Here is a 15,844-nt window from a genome sequence, read left to right on the forward strand (position 1 = left end):
TGGAGTTACATTTAAAAAAAAATTCATAAAGAGATTTTAATCAAGTTTCTGGGATTAGGCCACGGTCTTCAGAGCAGACATTATGGATACTGGAAACTTATTCAGCAACTCCCAGCTATCCTCAACCAACATGAGCTACAATATTTTTAATAAAAGCAATAAGAAAATGTCAATAAAAAGTCCGTCTGACCATTCAGTCACCGTCCCCCACTGCTCCCAGTCCACATGGTGTGACCCTTCCTCTGTGGTAATTCACTTATTGAGGAGTACTGCTAGCTTTGGTGCCCTTTTTAATGGTGCAAGAATGAGTGTTGGTGCGCCTTATGTGTGTGCTAGAAAGAAGAGAGAGACACATACACACACACAGACACACAGAGAGAGGGTGTGTGTGTAATTGTGTGTGAGCGAGAATTCAAGAAAGAAAGCGCTTTCTAAAGGCCAGTGTCATGGTGTTTTTGATCTAAATGTCAGCTAGTCTAATTGGCAACTTCAATAATTCACATACATCCCTCCCCTGCAGTATGTGTGTGTGTGTGTGTGTGTGTGTGTGTGTGTGTGTGTGTGTGTGTGTGTGTGTGTGTGTGTGTGTGTGTGTGTGTGTGTCTTTATCCTTGCTCTGACTTAGAAACATTCACTCATTGCCGTTATACATCTTTTCGTTCATTTAAAGAAAGGTCATTGCTGACTCTAGGAATTGTACTGGATTTTTTGACATGTCTTCATGTCTTCATTCCAAGCAGACCGGTTCGGTTCATCTCGGTATGGCACGCATTTTGTGGTGTTTCCACTGACTTATCCCGGGACAGATCCTCAAAAACTGTGACGAGCCGTCCCACTTTTTTGGGACCCTGTCGTATGGGTAGGTGGAGAAGGTGGAGCTACACACTGTAGACCATTGATTGGTCAAATTAATCGTCACTTATCCCGACAGCGGCTGCATTTCTCCTGGTGGCACACAGACTTCTCTGAAACAAAGCTTGATTACACTTTGTATCAAAGAGCTACATGACAATCACAGAGAGGACAAAATGCTGTATGTCTTCCATCTATGCTCTTTGTTTACTGTGTTGCATTTTTCTTCTTCGTTGGATTTATTAGCGGGGTAAACTGTGCAGCGATGTTACGGCGCCGCGCTATTGTTTAACAGCTGGAGCTTGCAGCATCCAGCTTACACGCCACCCACCACGAGAGGGCTGAACTGTACCAAATCGTGCCAAACCAAACTGAACTGACCCAGACTGCTTGGTAGACACGCAGCTAAAGATGCAAATGAATGACTCACAGTGAGGTTAATGACTGGTGAGGCTCTAGTTTAAGTCAGATTTACAAATTTACAAACAGAGTGGCTTATTTGTCACACAACAAAATGTAGTGGGAAAAAGTAGCATACACCACCATGAAACTGTATTTCCACCTCAAACATTAGGGGCGCTTTCACACTGGCTATCCAAACCTTGCTGTATTTAAGCACGATTGACCCCCCTTTCCCCCACTGAAGTGTATTGCCAGCAATCGCACAACTCCAATATGAGCCAGACTTTAAGCACGCGCACGGACCGCCTGCGTCATTGTGAAGCATCCGTTTACACTAGAGATGGGCCGATCCGATCCGATCTATTACAATTTAATTGTGCCAATAGCCGATACAGTAGGCAACATAGTAAAACATTAAACAAACAAAACATTCTCAATTTCGAGCCATTTATTAAATAGTGTTGCAACAACCTGAGTGCAATATGTAATGGCATGGTATGTAGGGATGCACTGATCCAACTTTTCTGGTTCCGATACCGATACCGATGCCTGGGCTTTGGGTATTAGTCCATACTGATCTGATACCAGTGTTTAATGATAACCTGGATGCCCTACTGAGGGATAAGACTGGCAATGTTTTGGATAAAAGGCAAAAAAATGAATAGATGGAAAAACTGAAGTAAATATTTTTTTAAACTATAAGAATAATAATATTAATAATAAAAATAGAAAATAATAATAATATTATTAATAATAATAATACATTTTCTTTATAGAGTGCTTTTCAAAAGCTCAAAGATGCTATAGAATATTCAAATGTTTAGCACTTTTTTGGTAAAAACAAAGCTTCAGAATGCACAGAAATTCTTTTCAAATGTAAACTTTTATACCCTGTAGACTGGTTATGCAGCAAAAAAAGTGCTTCAAAGGTAACGCTTTAAATCAAGTAGCCGAGAGTGCCAGTGAAAAAAGGCATGGAGCTGTTTGCCTGGATCGGCACTATGGATCGGGTATCGGTGTATTGGTGCCCCTCAAAGCTGGATCGGTATCGGTGGGAAAGGGGCCGATACCAGGATGGGTATCGGTGCATCTCTAGTTTACACTAAGCACAATCTCATCAAAGTCAGCATAATGAGACACAAAAAACACTGCGACAACTTTCGTGATTTTTTGGCTTATGTTAAATCATTTTTGTGCGACACAGCCCTTTAACACCGCTGCTATTGTTCAAAACGACTGATGCGAAGCGCGGTCACAGCGGTCATACATCATGGCTCATACCTCATGTCTGTGTCCTTGTGCCCGTGCATGAAGTGAACCGTGCTGAACCCCAACTCTCCGAAGTCTGTCAAAGCAGAGAAGTGAATTGTGCTCAAGCCTGGCACACATGCGGTCACACTGACCAAATGAGCTGGACTTATGGGTTGAAGAGTGCTAAAGCATGGTACAGTTTGCCAGTGTGACTGAGTCCCAAGATTAGGTGTTGTTTGGAGGCAATAAACAGCTGGCACAGCTAATTCTTCATTCTTGCGCCATTTGCCATCAATATAAAGCTTTATTACATTTTCTAACAAATCAGTCACGCCCAGTTTCATATTCTCAAAGCTGCCAAACAAGGACTCCTATTGCCAGTCATCCAACATGCTTTATGCCGAAACTAAATCAGACTTTTACACAGATCAAATTCTCACAGTCCTCCGGGGTCTCAGCACAGCGTTGGAAACGTTCCACTTGGATCTAGATTCATGCTGACTACGCTGCTGCACGCTCCCATCCATCATGTTATACCTGAGGCATTAAGAGCCATGCTGTAGCTATGATCTAGGGACTAAACTAAAGCCTCTGTCCTGTTGTTGATGCTGTTTTTAACATAGACAAAGTGCTTTACCCTGAAAGATACATGATCTGTGTAGGGGATACAACTCGTCAGCAAGAGGGTGTAGCTTTGCTGAGGCTGGGTGCTGCAGGGTTTAATCAAGGGCCAAGAATATGTCCAGTTTCAACATTACAGCCCCCATCAGACCACTGATGAATCTGTTCATAATGTTTGTCCTCAACTGAACTGTGAGAGGAGCTAACGTAAAGACAGAACAACACGAGGAGAGAAACAGAGGGGAGACTGAGTTAGCTACGTCAGCACGATGGCAGGGAAGCATTGCGTTCTGGACAGCCTGTGCGTGAGCCGGACAGCCGCCAAAACAGTCACTCACACACACACACACACACACACACACACACACACACACACACAATCTCGTACATACACACATATTGGTTCCTAAACATGCATACAAACAGACACACTTTTACGAAGAGCCGTTTGTTTTTCCATATTCTGGCAAGTCATTGTTTTGTATGCTGTCAGTTAGCAAGTCGATGCAGTCATGTGATGATCCTGCAGTGTGTGTGTGTGTGTGTGTATGAATGTGTGGGCCACAGATGGTCGAGGGAAACTCAGAGAACTCAGATCAACAGCTCACCTACAGAGACTGTGAATGCAACACTTCCGACACAAACACACACACAAAGACTCACACACATGGATCAGCATTTCACCTGTGGAGACTGAAAGCCTCTTCTTCCTCTCAGGGAGAAGCTGGGCGTGCTTTGGAACACACACACATACACACACACACACACACACACACACATACACACACACACGCACACACTCTATAGTTTATAGAAATATGTTGTTATTTTTAAGACAGATTTTTCAGTCATGGACAAGCGCACCCTGTCATTGTTAAGGTGTTACAGTAAGAGGAACACTAACAGTAATTCTGAGAATCTGTGTCGACACTGGTATAGATTTCTTTGTATTGTTATTGTTTTACCTATGGACTGTTTTAAAATACAAAACAATGGAGTTTAAACATGAGATAAAATGGGGATTAATTTAGTTTTAGCACTGAAATTCAGCTGTTGACTGTGATTTCAAAAAGTAAATTGTTTGACAGTCCTATTTAAAGCATTACATAACAAGTTGCAGAGCTGGTGTTTCTCTGTTTTTTGCACAAATTATCTAATAGCTGACCTGCTCAGAAGCCTCTGACTGATGGCAACTGAGGTGTCAGGAATAATTAGTTTGTCTTCCTTGCTGCTTTGTCATACTGCATGACACAAATGGTCGTTATTGTTGACCAAGACAGGAAGTCCTATCGAGTTTTAACACTGAGTCAGGAAACAGTGAAAACTCAGGAAAAAAAAAACTAGCACCAGAAAACAAAGACTTTACAAGTACTACTAGTACAAGTGAAGGAGTTAGAAAGATAGGGGGGGATTCATCATAAAACTTCAGGAACAAGACTTTTCTGGTCTGTTCTGATTGCAAGTGTTCATATCAAACTGTGATGGATGACACAGACATTTTGTGCAAATAAATTATACAACCCTCAGCCCAATGTGGACAACCACACACACAGACACACACACAGGCCTGTGAATGCAGCGTCTATAAGGTTCACTTGCTCCACAGGAAAGTACCTCTTGCAGCAGTGAAGGGCCATGCTAGCTTTGTACATGCTCACACACACAGAGACCATATGGTCCATGTTGAAGCTACAGTTGTCCAGTGTCCAGCTCTGTCGAGCGTCACAACCAGTTCATGAACACATGCCAGAGGTCCTCCCTGTCCCCTGACCTCCGTGCAGCTGACTCAGACTCAGGATATCAAGCCACAGGAACCACTCTTTATCAAAACATCTTTAATGTTTTCAGATAAACGTCTTCGATCTCCTTTCAACTAATTTAGTGAAGTTGTTAAAGATTCAGTTATTATATTCCATTATTCAACACCCTTCAATCCCTCAAAGCATTATTCCATGTTACTAAAGATATACCCACAAGAACTGAAGGAACATTTCACAAGTTAGTGCCCCAACCATCACCAGAAAACAGTATCTCCATCTCTTGTACTCACTAATGGACAATCAGAGTATTTTCAGCTCAAAGTGAGACCTTTGCCAGACACACAGGCCTTCACATCTTCTGGTGAACCGATGAGCTCACCCTTAGGGCAAAATAACATTTTTGGTGAAAATGATAAGGTGGATCTGCTTTAAAGGGACGGATGGATAAGGAAATGGTAGCCCAATAGAAGCACTATTACTAGTACTGGAAACATGGACTTCTACTCCTTAAAGCTTTATGAGTAAGTGATGAACTTTTCCATTATCACTCACTCTTTCATTATAAAAGTGAAACCAAAGTGCTGTTTAAACAGAATCAGATACCCATGATGTGACATATTTTGGAACAAGTTTTATGACTCATACCATTCACTCGGAGGAATGTCTAATGTTTTGTCTTCACTTCTAAGTTGTCTTTGTTTGTTATAACTTTATGTCAATAGTTATGAACATACTGATACCAAAACACTCACAACTCCTTCCTTAATCCCAAATGTGTTATCATCAATTTACCCGTATACTTAATTTTTATTGCAGACATTACCTAATTTTAAAACTGCAGTGAGGAGTTTTTGCTGGTAATTAAACAAACTGAAATAAACAGCGATGGGATTTTATGACTGACATAAGCAAATGAAACTGTCAGAAAAATGACAGACAGCTGAGTTGAGTTCTTTTATACCTGTACGGTGAGGGGGTAGGTGTCAGACGAGATGAATAACAGCAGGCTGAGGAAACAGCCTTTTCACTCCTTATAAGGGCTCACAATATGTAATGCATTTATTGCGTGATGAGATTGACTGTCAAAAAGCAGAACCTACACATATAGAGGAAAAGATCAGGTATAGGAAAAGAGATATCACTTTATCCATAGGGGGCTCCAAAATCAAAAGAAACAGGATGTTTGTCACAGGAGCTTGAGCCTTTTCCCCAGGAATAATCACTCCAGACTCTCTAAATGTGAGTAAACAGGTTAGAAATCTAGGGGTGATATTGGACTCAGACCTGAACTTTAACAGCCACATCAAATCAATAACATCAGCGGCTTTTTACCATCTCAGGCATATATGTGCCAAACAGGATCTCTGATCCGTGCGGGACACAAGAGCCACCACACATCCACGGGAGTGGTCTGCAGGTTGGAGGTTCTCGCGGGGTTTCGAATTAGCTCGATACTTCAGGAAAAAAAATTACTCCTAAAAACAGGAAAAAAGTAATCTAAAAACAGAAAAATAATTAATTATAAAAACAGAAATAATTATAACAAAAAACAAACCAATAAAAAAAATATTAATCAGAAAAACAAAATTAATTACCACAAAAAACAAACCGAAAAATAAATTACTCTGAAAAACCTGAGTTGTTTTTTTTTTTTTTCAAGTGAATGCAATACGCTTCTGTATGAAATATTTGTTAAGTCCAGATGTTTTTCTCATCCCCAGTTAGTGTACTTAGGAGTGTCCAGACTTAGTCTGCTCCTAAATCAGATTAAATACAGTAAAGGGGAGGTCAAAGGATGATATCAGGCCTGTGGACCCCAAACAGGGAAATTAAGGTGTTACAGTAGCAGATAGGTATAGCTGAACAAAAATATAAAAGCCTCAAGATTGCTGGAAAAATAATTTCATCTGCCACTTTGAAACTATTTCCTGAGCTGAATTATTGATTAAAATGCTTAATTTACACTGCATTGTCCACAGAGTGGCTGAATCTTGAACAGAAACAGGCAGCAGACAAACACACAGAGGGATGGATCAACAGAAGCACTTGTGCAACTCCCAGCATGAGCCCCAGAGGGCACAAATTGTTTTCACTCAGGCACAGTGAGGTAACACTGGAGCCTGTTAGCAGAACACACATTAGTGTTTAACACCACATTTGTTATGTAGTGCGAGTTTTCTTTCTTTTTTTTTCAGAAACCCGCACAGCAGAAGGCCACAAGGGAACAGCAAAGCTTATAAGTTCTAAGAGACTGAAGACACAGGGACTTACAGAGTGTTACAACACCTCTGAAAACACCCTCATTCTGCCGAGTACACACATATCCTGTGTCCAATTTTCACCTCAACATGCTGTGGCATGATAGCTCGAGGTCAGATTCCCCAGAGCAATAGAAAATAAGTGGAATAATACTTTTACTTTCACTCACCATTTACACCAGTTTGGTGCATCAGTGGAGGTCATAGATAGGGATGGCACTTTTATAGGTACTGATCGAATTCTGTCAAAAGTACCGGTTAACGATTCACATAAAATCAAAAGCTACCATGTTTAGGTACCTGAATGCATCCTTGTGTGTGTGAGGGACTGGAAGAGTCAAATATGTTCTATTATTCAACAAATTGATATTTTTTACCAAAAAGACACAAAAAGTATTGAAAAATTGGTCCAGTTGAGTACCAATACTGATTGCCAGGTACCAGACATAGGTACCATATCATTTGAAATGTAAAAGGTACCCATCCCAAGTCATAGACAGTGTAAAGCATCGATGTAGTCATCGTGACGTCACCCGTCTGTTCCTGATGCCGTGAAATGAAGAAATCAGTGCTTCAGACCCAAACTGCTTTTTAAACCTGGCTGTTCATATGCTTTTTAATGCCGTAAAAATCTGATTTGTTTTTTTTTTGGCTCGGTGTGTACGTGACTTCCAGTCTGTCTGCAGCCATCCTCAAGCGGGTCCTTGATGAACAGCAACTTTTAGCACTTCTGCTTATCTTTCTAAACCAGATGTTGCCCCTTGGTGGAGGCATATAGAAGTGATACGTAAAGATATTAGCAGATTTCCTTTTTTTGTCCAGCTGAAGCTGCCTCTTTGAGGTGAGCAAAAACTAGCATCCAGATCCCCTTGTGGCTACATGTCTCCATGTTGTTGTTTATTTGTTATAGCTGCAATTTCATAAGGGTTTTTCAATCTAGGTGTGGAAGTTTTAACTAAAAATAAAAAACAAAAAAAGATCCCCACACCATTTTCATCAAACAGCCAACCGTGACCATGCAAAAATATTGCTGTGCTATAGTGAAAGTTTCTGGAAATACCTTCTGATGATAAAACAAACAGAATAGGCGCTCTGTTCCAGTACTATTTCAGTGTCTCACTCTCTCTTTCTGTGTGTGTGTGTGTGTGTGTGTGTGTGTGTGTGTGTGTGTGTGTGTGTGTGTGTGTGTGTGTGTGTGTGTGTGTGTGTGTGTGTGTGTGTGTGTGTGTGTGTGTGTGTAATATGCCAAGCAGTGGGTGCAGTGGACATTAGGTCTTTCTGACTGAGCACTGTCTTCACATCAAGGCTGAAATAGCTCTCCTCTCTTACAGGAAACCACAGATGCACACTCAGATTCTCTAACACTGCTTTAAAATAGCTAGCAAGTGGGCACACGCTCACAGAGGGTGCAGAAGAAGACAGAGTGAGAACAGGAACAAAAGAAAAGATAACAGAAAAAAGGAAAAAGCTAGGTAAAAGACACAATCTGACAGGGCTGTGGTGTTAGACTTGTATTTTATAACTTGGCTGATGACGGGACATGGATCAACTCCTTTGTTTACCCTTTAGCAAGGACTGTCAAGTGATTCATTTTTTTTATTTAGGACTAAATGTCAGCCTTTAGGTTTAGTGTGTATGTAGTAGTTCAAAAATGGTGGTATTTTCATTCTGTTTTTTTTTTTTTTTTTCTAAAGAAAGAATTACTTGTGACTTTTCGTCTGTGTCATCAGTGAAAAAAAATTTAACTGATGTAATAATTCTTGGCCTGATGTACTGAAGTGAGGTCACATGCTCTGTGTTATGAATTTCATATGCAATTGGACCAAAATGTTCAGCCACTAGAGGTCAGTGCTCATCCTCAGTCATAGTTGTGGGTCGTACTGAGCTCATGATGGGATAAATGAACTTGTGTCTTAGTTGCAGGTTGCAGTACAGTTTGTCCAGCACTGGATTATTTTGGCTTACTTACACTGAGATTATTTTTGTGGTGTGGGCTGATGCCTTCTAATAAACATCAAACATTTGGATGTCTGAGTGTGTTCTGATAGACTTTAGTCTTTTTTCCCCTGGGTGTTACATAACAGAATATCCAGAGTGCGGTTTCTCCATAAATTACTTTCTCTGTTGAGGTGGAGGGAATGATAAAACTCGACAGCTGTCAGAGAACAATGTGTCACAGAGTTTGTTCTGACATGGCTCACATGCAATTGTACAGTCTGGGCTGTGTACTGTGGGATTATAATCTGAAAAGTTACACAGTAGAAGACAGAAAAAAAAAACAGGACAAGCTGGTCCCAGATGTATTTTTAACTTCTGTGAATTCATTTTAAAGGTTTTTTTCATGCCATTTTTGATGTTACTTGGAACAGAAACACAGTTGTCTCTTGAACTATTTTAAAAACAATATGTATTCATGCTGTGGTCACCAGTTATATAAACGTCATCATTCAATTTTATTCAATCTACTGTTGTTCTATAAGAGACACTAAACCTGTAGAAGAAAACTTCAGTGATTCAGGTAGAAATATAACTCTGCCCTGTAGTTGCCAAATCAAGTAATTGACCCAAATCTGAAAGTGGCCCACTTTAAAGTGCTGACTCTGTGTCAGATACCAAGAGAGACTATCTAACCCTGCAGAGAACAAGAGACTAGAGACAAACAACAGCTGCAGAAAAAGGAAACTTGTTCAACCTGAACAGAATGTGACCAAAATGTTCAGATGTACAAAACTATGTGTACAAAATAATACCTCAACAATTTAGGGCATATCTTCAAGTCCTTCTGAAGAAATAATTGTAAAACCAAAGAATGGAAATATAAGGTTTGTAGTGAAGGTAGGCTGAAGTTAATCTGGAAGGGGTTTATTTTATCTTTGCATAATAGTTGCTCATTGAATTTTCAAATTCACCAGACCACGCTTTAAGACTAAACATAAAAATTGACCTTGGAGATTATTTAGATTCAAAAGGGACCTGAAGTTTGCAGCTATTGGCATCATTCTTGTTGTTCTGTTGGAAAAATATGACTCAACATTTCAGACTTACGAAAGCCTCGTCCTCTGAGTTGTTGTGTGGGATGTAAACATATTTGTTAGACTCCTAAGAAAAGACTCTTGCAGCCACAAAATTTCCCTTGTGTTTCTTTTCTTATTTCATGTAGCTTAAAATGAAGCAAGACACAGTAAATGTCAAACCTGCAAACACTCAACCTTTACAGATGAAGCATCATGGTAGAAAAGAATGAAAGAGGAGGGGCCAATGACTTACTCTTCACAATCTGTCTACTTTGCATGAAAGGCAAGTTCTGTAAGAAGAGGAGCAAGCTCTTCATGTACCTGTGTATGATTATTGTTCGTATAATTTACCTTTCACATGACTACTTACAGGAAGAACAAGTTTAACAAGGATTTAAAAAGGTCATATGTAAAAGAAATGTTCAGAACCAACCAATTACTTCATGTAAGGAATGTCTCTCTGCTTTGATAACTGTATGAACTGGTTAAAAACATGATGCCGCCTCAGGAGACCAAGACAAGTTATCTCTGACAGCCTGTCATTCTGTCTGTTTTTTTAATTCATACATGAATGTGTGAACTTCAAGAGTGATTTCAGACCAATACATAGGGGGGGAAATGCTGAGGAACCTGCTTTACTCAGAGGGGCAGCCTCTTTGTTCACCATAACCCACAGTCTTCAACAAAACTTGATTGCACTTAGTAACAAAGAGACCCATTGAATTCACAGGAAGACAAATTGTTGGATGTCTTCCATTGTTGCACTTTTTATTTACTGGATTCAGTATTGGGTATTAGTATTGGTCGCGCTGCTATAGTCTCACACTATTAGTAGCTGATGCAGCTATCAGCATCTGTCTCACACGCCACCTTCCAAGAGAGGGCACAGTTGGCTGTGGGAGTGCAAACATGCAAACAGCATCAGGCTTTACCATCCCAACTCAAACTAAACTGTACTGGTCCATTCCGGACTGCTTGGTGGAAACAGGGCTCATGATAACTCTAATCTCAAGGCTCCTATAAGTAGTCCTGAATGTGGGATTCTAGCTGAAACTAGATCTTATTTCATTATTTCCTGCTGACCATGATCAGATCAGTCGGTCATTTAGACAAAGGAACAGAGCTTCTGAGCTATTATCATCAAGACCTGAGTAGCCTAACAGTAAAAAAAAAATGGGAGCACCACATTCAGACCACTCTGGTGGCGTGAAAAACAGATGCTGTGTCTCAAATTGCACTCGTCTGCACTTACACTTACCATTTTGAGTTCACAAGTGGGTTCACACTGGCAGTATGGAAAAGGGTGTACTTTGATTTCTCAGCTGGCGCACTCAAAATGGCCAAAAAGTTGAGTGTGGAGCACTGGACACTTCTCACACTCACTGGTCTCCGTAATGCCTGTGTAGAGGAAAGGGTGGGAATCAGTGTAATGGATGCAATTAATGTTTAGCAGAGGAACTCACACTCATATTCCACATTTTGAAATGTGATTGTAGTGTATGGTAATTGCAAAGCAGCATAGTTTCATTTGGGACAAGACTTCCCTGTGCTCAAGTCAACGGAGCATGTACACAGTGTACTTCATGTGAGTGTGCTCACAGAAGTATGCGGTTTGAGACACAGCCTAAGACTTAAGGTTGTCTGATGTTTTTGTTTCAATTAACTGTCCTAACATCCGTGCTGGAAATTGTCATTAAAAAAAATGAAATTTTTGAAATTTCCATCTTTATCCCCAAAGTTTAAACTATTTTTTTGTTTTTTTTGTCTCTATAGTTATGATGAGTGCGTTGGCCCAGGTTCCACCCAGATCTACATACCTACAGATGACCCGCCCCCTTACTCCCTATTGGACCCCTGCCAGAGAGGGCCAGAGCAAGAGGAGCAGCCTGACTACACCAGCCTGGATCCCTCTCCGTACTGTGGAGAGACCTCAGCCAGCGCCGCCTGGTTCTCCCCCTCCCACTACCCGCTGGGACTTCCACAGCAGGAGCATCAACACATCGCATCCATCTCTTTCCCGCTGGAAGCAGCGCCGCCTTACGAGTCAGTGTTGGCCGAGCAGGGACAGCCGCTCCCTCTCATGCCATGTGACCTTTATAAACACCAATCAGAGGGTGGAGATGATGGCAACTCTCAGCAACAAGAGACTAATCAGATCTTGTAGGAGAGTTAATTTGAGTCTTTCACCTGCGGTGTTGGTTGTCCCAAGTTGAATCAAATAAACGAGTGACGTGGGACACAAACGGCTGTTAGGAGCATCTGTGACACCAGACAGAGGACACTGATGGGATGTTCAAATCTTCCACACAATTTATAACATCTCAGTGGACTGAAAAGCAGCCGGGACTCCAGTTTTCAACAATTTACCCACAGCTTGTTTCTTCACAGAAAAAAAGAAAAGAACAAACAAAAAAAACTCACTGATTATGTTGTAAATGATCCTCCCTCACAAAAAGACTTACTTCAATTTAGAACTAAGACCATTGTCCACTTTATTTTCTCCATATTTTGACTGTTAATCTCTCTTTCCTGATTTCATGTGTCACATCTAGAGTTGAGGCTGAATTGCTGCTAAAAGGTTGACTTTCAGTCACACGTTGTAAAAGACTGAGAACTGATGATCTGTAGGAGAGGCTGAGTTTAAAAAGTATTGATGTGATATAAAGAAGTGTAGAAAAAGGTAAACACAAGCACACAGAGTATGCTCCCACCTTTTTTTTCCAGCCTCTGATGTGTACTGTAGCTTCCAGTGTGATAGTAAGATCCTAATGGTGGTACTGATGAAAAGCAATGACTCAAATCAAATAAGAAAACTGTAGGGAGATGAGCAGTGAAACATGAACACTCCAGTCTTTCCCGTTCTGTCCGCTGTGTATCCGTCATAACAGAGAGGTGGTTTTAACTCATGTTGTACAAACTGTCATAAAACTTTCTATTAAGGGCTCTGGTTTTACTATTATATGTTCTGTAACTGGACCCAAGCAGCAAACTGTAGCTCCAAACCCTCCTCCTGATGATGGGGTAGGATGATGCAACAAAAAAGTCACACATTAAACTGTAGACCTAAACGCACTGTTTACTGAGGGAACGGATGCTTCTTCCTGCGTTTTTAAAATTTATTTTTCTGTTTCAACTCTCAACGAATAAGTCACTTGGCTTAAGCCACCATGGAGTTCTTTCCGTATTGCACTATAGCTGTAACCAACTCCATAGCCATGAGATGGGGATGTGTTAGCTTCAATTGAGAAATGCTAAAAGCATGTCAAGATTAGAGGGAAGTGGCTAATTTACTCTCTCATTTACATAGCTGATCCTGTCAGTTATATCAGTTAAATCACACAAAAAGAGAGGCAGTGAATTAGGTAGGCCAAGGGTTACAGCTGAGACACACCGGGATTAGACACAATAATGATGAGCATAAAAATGTATTTTCTAGTTTATACTGATATGAAAGCCATGTACTGAGGTTTACGTCTTTAGCCCTGACATGCAGATTCTAGTCCTGTCTTCATGAAAAAAAGGATTTAATGAAATCCTTAAACTCTTCCTGACATTTATTGAATGAGGTCTTTCTCTTAGCTGTCCTACACTTTGTCATCTTGTGCATAAACTTTTGCTTATTTCTGTCCTGGTGCTTACAAACTGAATACATCCACTATTTCAACCACAGATCCTGTTACATTACTCCAGTATTTTATCTAATGTATCTAAATGTGCGTGACAGTGAATAAGCAAATGAGGGGTGTTTCATAGTTACTCGCGTTAGAAGGGTGAACTTTGGTTATTCTGTGGGTTATTACCAGGCATTGAAGCATCTGAGGCTGGGCTTTAATAACACAAATGAAAGTCATTAGATTAACAAAGGTTTTCCAAATTGTGCTGTTGTATTTTTATTCTTTTGTTGAATAATTGTTGGTATTTCTGTTGAAAGATGTGCCTAATAGCCCTCAGACTGTTAGTTTGAAAATTGTAGCCATAAAACAATAATGTTAATGCAACAGAGGCAGTGCTTTGCACTGTTATATGTTTGGTTATGTCATTAAGTAATGCTTTACTGATGTGGTGTAGAGTCTATCTTTACATCCACTAAACCCCACTTTAATGGTAAGCTTAATGGAGGGGTGAATACTATTGTCAGGCTTATCCAATTAGTTTGTTCTACAAAATTCACATTGTTAGTTGAGTGTTTCAGGTTTTAGAAGCTGAAAATAGCGCTATAAACAAATCCCCTTGAATGTATGTCCAAGTATACAGGCTGTCAAAAAACATAGGACTTCACACAATTAATGCAACAACCCACACACACACACAAAAAAAACATCACTAAATTTAAAAGCCTGGTCCTGGATGCTTAGTTGTGAGATCATCGTGGTCTACTTTGCTGTTTTGTGTAAAGTGAGGAGTAACTTATGGCTCTTTTAGATTAGAGAGAAGTCATCAGGGAGATCAGGATTAAACTATCTATCAGTAACAACACCTACTCAGAACTAGAGATGTACTTTTTCTGACTGCTCCAGTCCAGCACATTTTTTAGGTTAGCACTGTTTTGTGGGTACATTCTGTGTTAGTAAAAGCTATGTAAATGTCCTACATGTGTATTACGTCCCATCTATTCTCTCTTTCTCTCTTTTTTTTTTTGACTGTCTGTCAATACAACAGATTTCATGTATATATTAATATCTGTGACCAATAATGTTTCCTTATGTTCTGTATTAAAGCTTTTGTTAAATATTTTCTTCTGTAGAGAAGAGTGAATAAAACTGAACTCTGATATGAATCTGAGTGGCTTAATTTTAACTAGTGAATGAACGGAAAACAGAACAGAATTAAATAAGAATTAAAATAATAAACTATCATTTTGTCAGTGTCAAGAATTACTTTGTGTCTCATCATGTCTCATCTCTTGGTCTCACAACAGCTACAGTGCTGTATGTATACGTGTCACATTTACTTTGACATGAACCCATTCATTCAGTTAAGGTCAACAGTCATTACCACGGTTGAGAGATGTTAATAATAATGCTTATGATAACATAAGGAGAACATTGCGTTTTTATTGAACAAAAACACTTAATCCAGCAGAAGACACATCTTTTATCTTGCTCCTTAGAGGAGTTAGTTTGTACAGGTACAAGTCACAAACGAGCACAATGTCATTTCATATGACATCTCTGTCTCACTTGTGCTTTGTGTGATAGCTTGCTCTGCAGAGCCTATTGTTACCTTAAAACTATGCGCCTGAAGCGGAAAAGACAGCAACATTACAACCACCCTGTTGAAAAGTTCTTTGGTCAGATTGAGTGAAAACATCATTTGGCAACGATGTTTTGATTAGTTAGTTGATAAGTTTGGACATCACACCATACCAGTCGGATTAATCTTATGCTCCAATGGTGCAACCAAACAATGACACATCTAAAGCTATAAGAGTACAGTACTGTACAACAGCTGAAATTGTAAAAACAATATGGACACCACAAAGCACATTTTATGCTATTGCTTAACAGAAATCTAGATCACTCTATGTGAAAAACAACCCTGTTTTAGCGATCCCTTTCAGTGACATGTGAGAAGCCTAAAATCTATAGACAGTATCCTTTCAGAAAGGTACTATCTGAACCTAATCCCATGAAATCAAGACCCTGTAATGAATAAAAATAAAAATAAAATACGAAAACGATGAACA

At 39.9% G+C, this 15,844-nt stretch overlaps 1 protein-coding gene across 1 annotated transcript in view; it reads left to right on the forward strand.

Annotated features, from left to right (window-relative positions):
- Positions 1-14,924, forward strand: part of bean1 (brain expressed, associated with NEDD4, 1) — a 52,133-nt gene extending 37,209 nt beyond the window's left edge. The window contains exon 5 of the mRNA XM_074675794.1: positions 11,932-14,924. Within this exon, the coding sequence (XP_074531895.1) occupies positions 11,932-12,322 (391 nt within the window). The 3' untranslated portion in view covers positions 12,323-14,924. The remainder of the gene's footprint in view (positions 1-11,931) is intronic.
- Positions 14,925-15,844: the final 920 nt, after the last annotated feature.

This window comes from Halichoeres trimaculatus, unplaced genomic scaffold (genome assembly GCF_033239565.1).
Source record: "Halichoeres trimaculatus isolate MK-OKI-2021-1 unplaced genomic scaffold, fHalTri1.1 fHalTri1_scaffold_8, whole genome shotgun sequence".
In the NCBI taxonomy this organism is placed as follows: domain Eukaryota; kingdom Metazoa; phylum Chordata; class Actinopteri; order Labriformes; family Labridae; genus Halichoeres; species Halichoeres trimaculatus.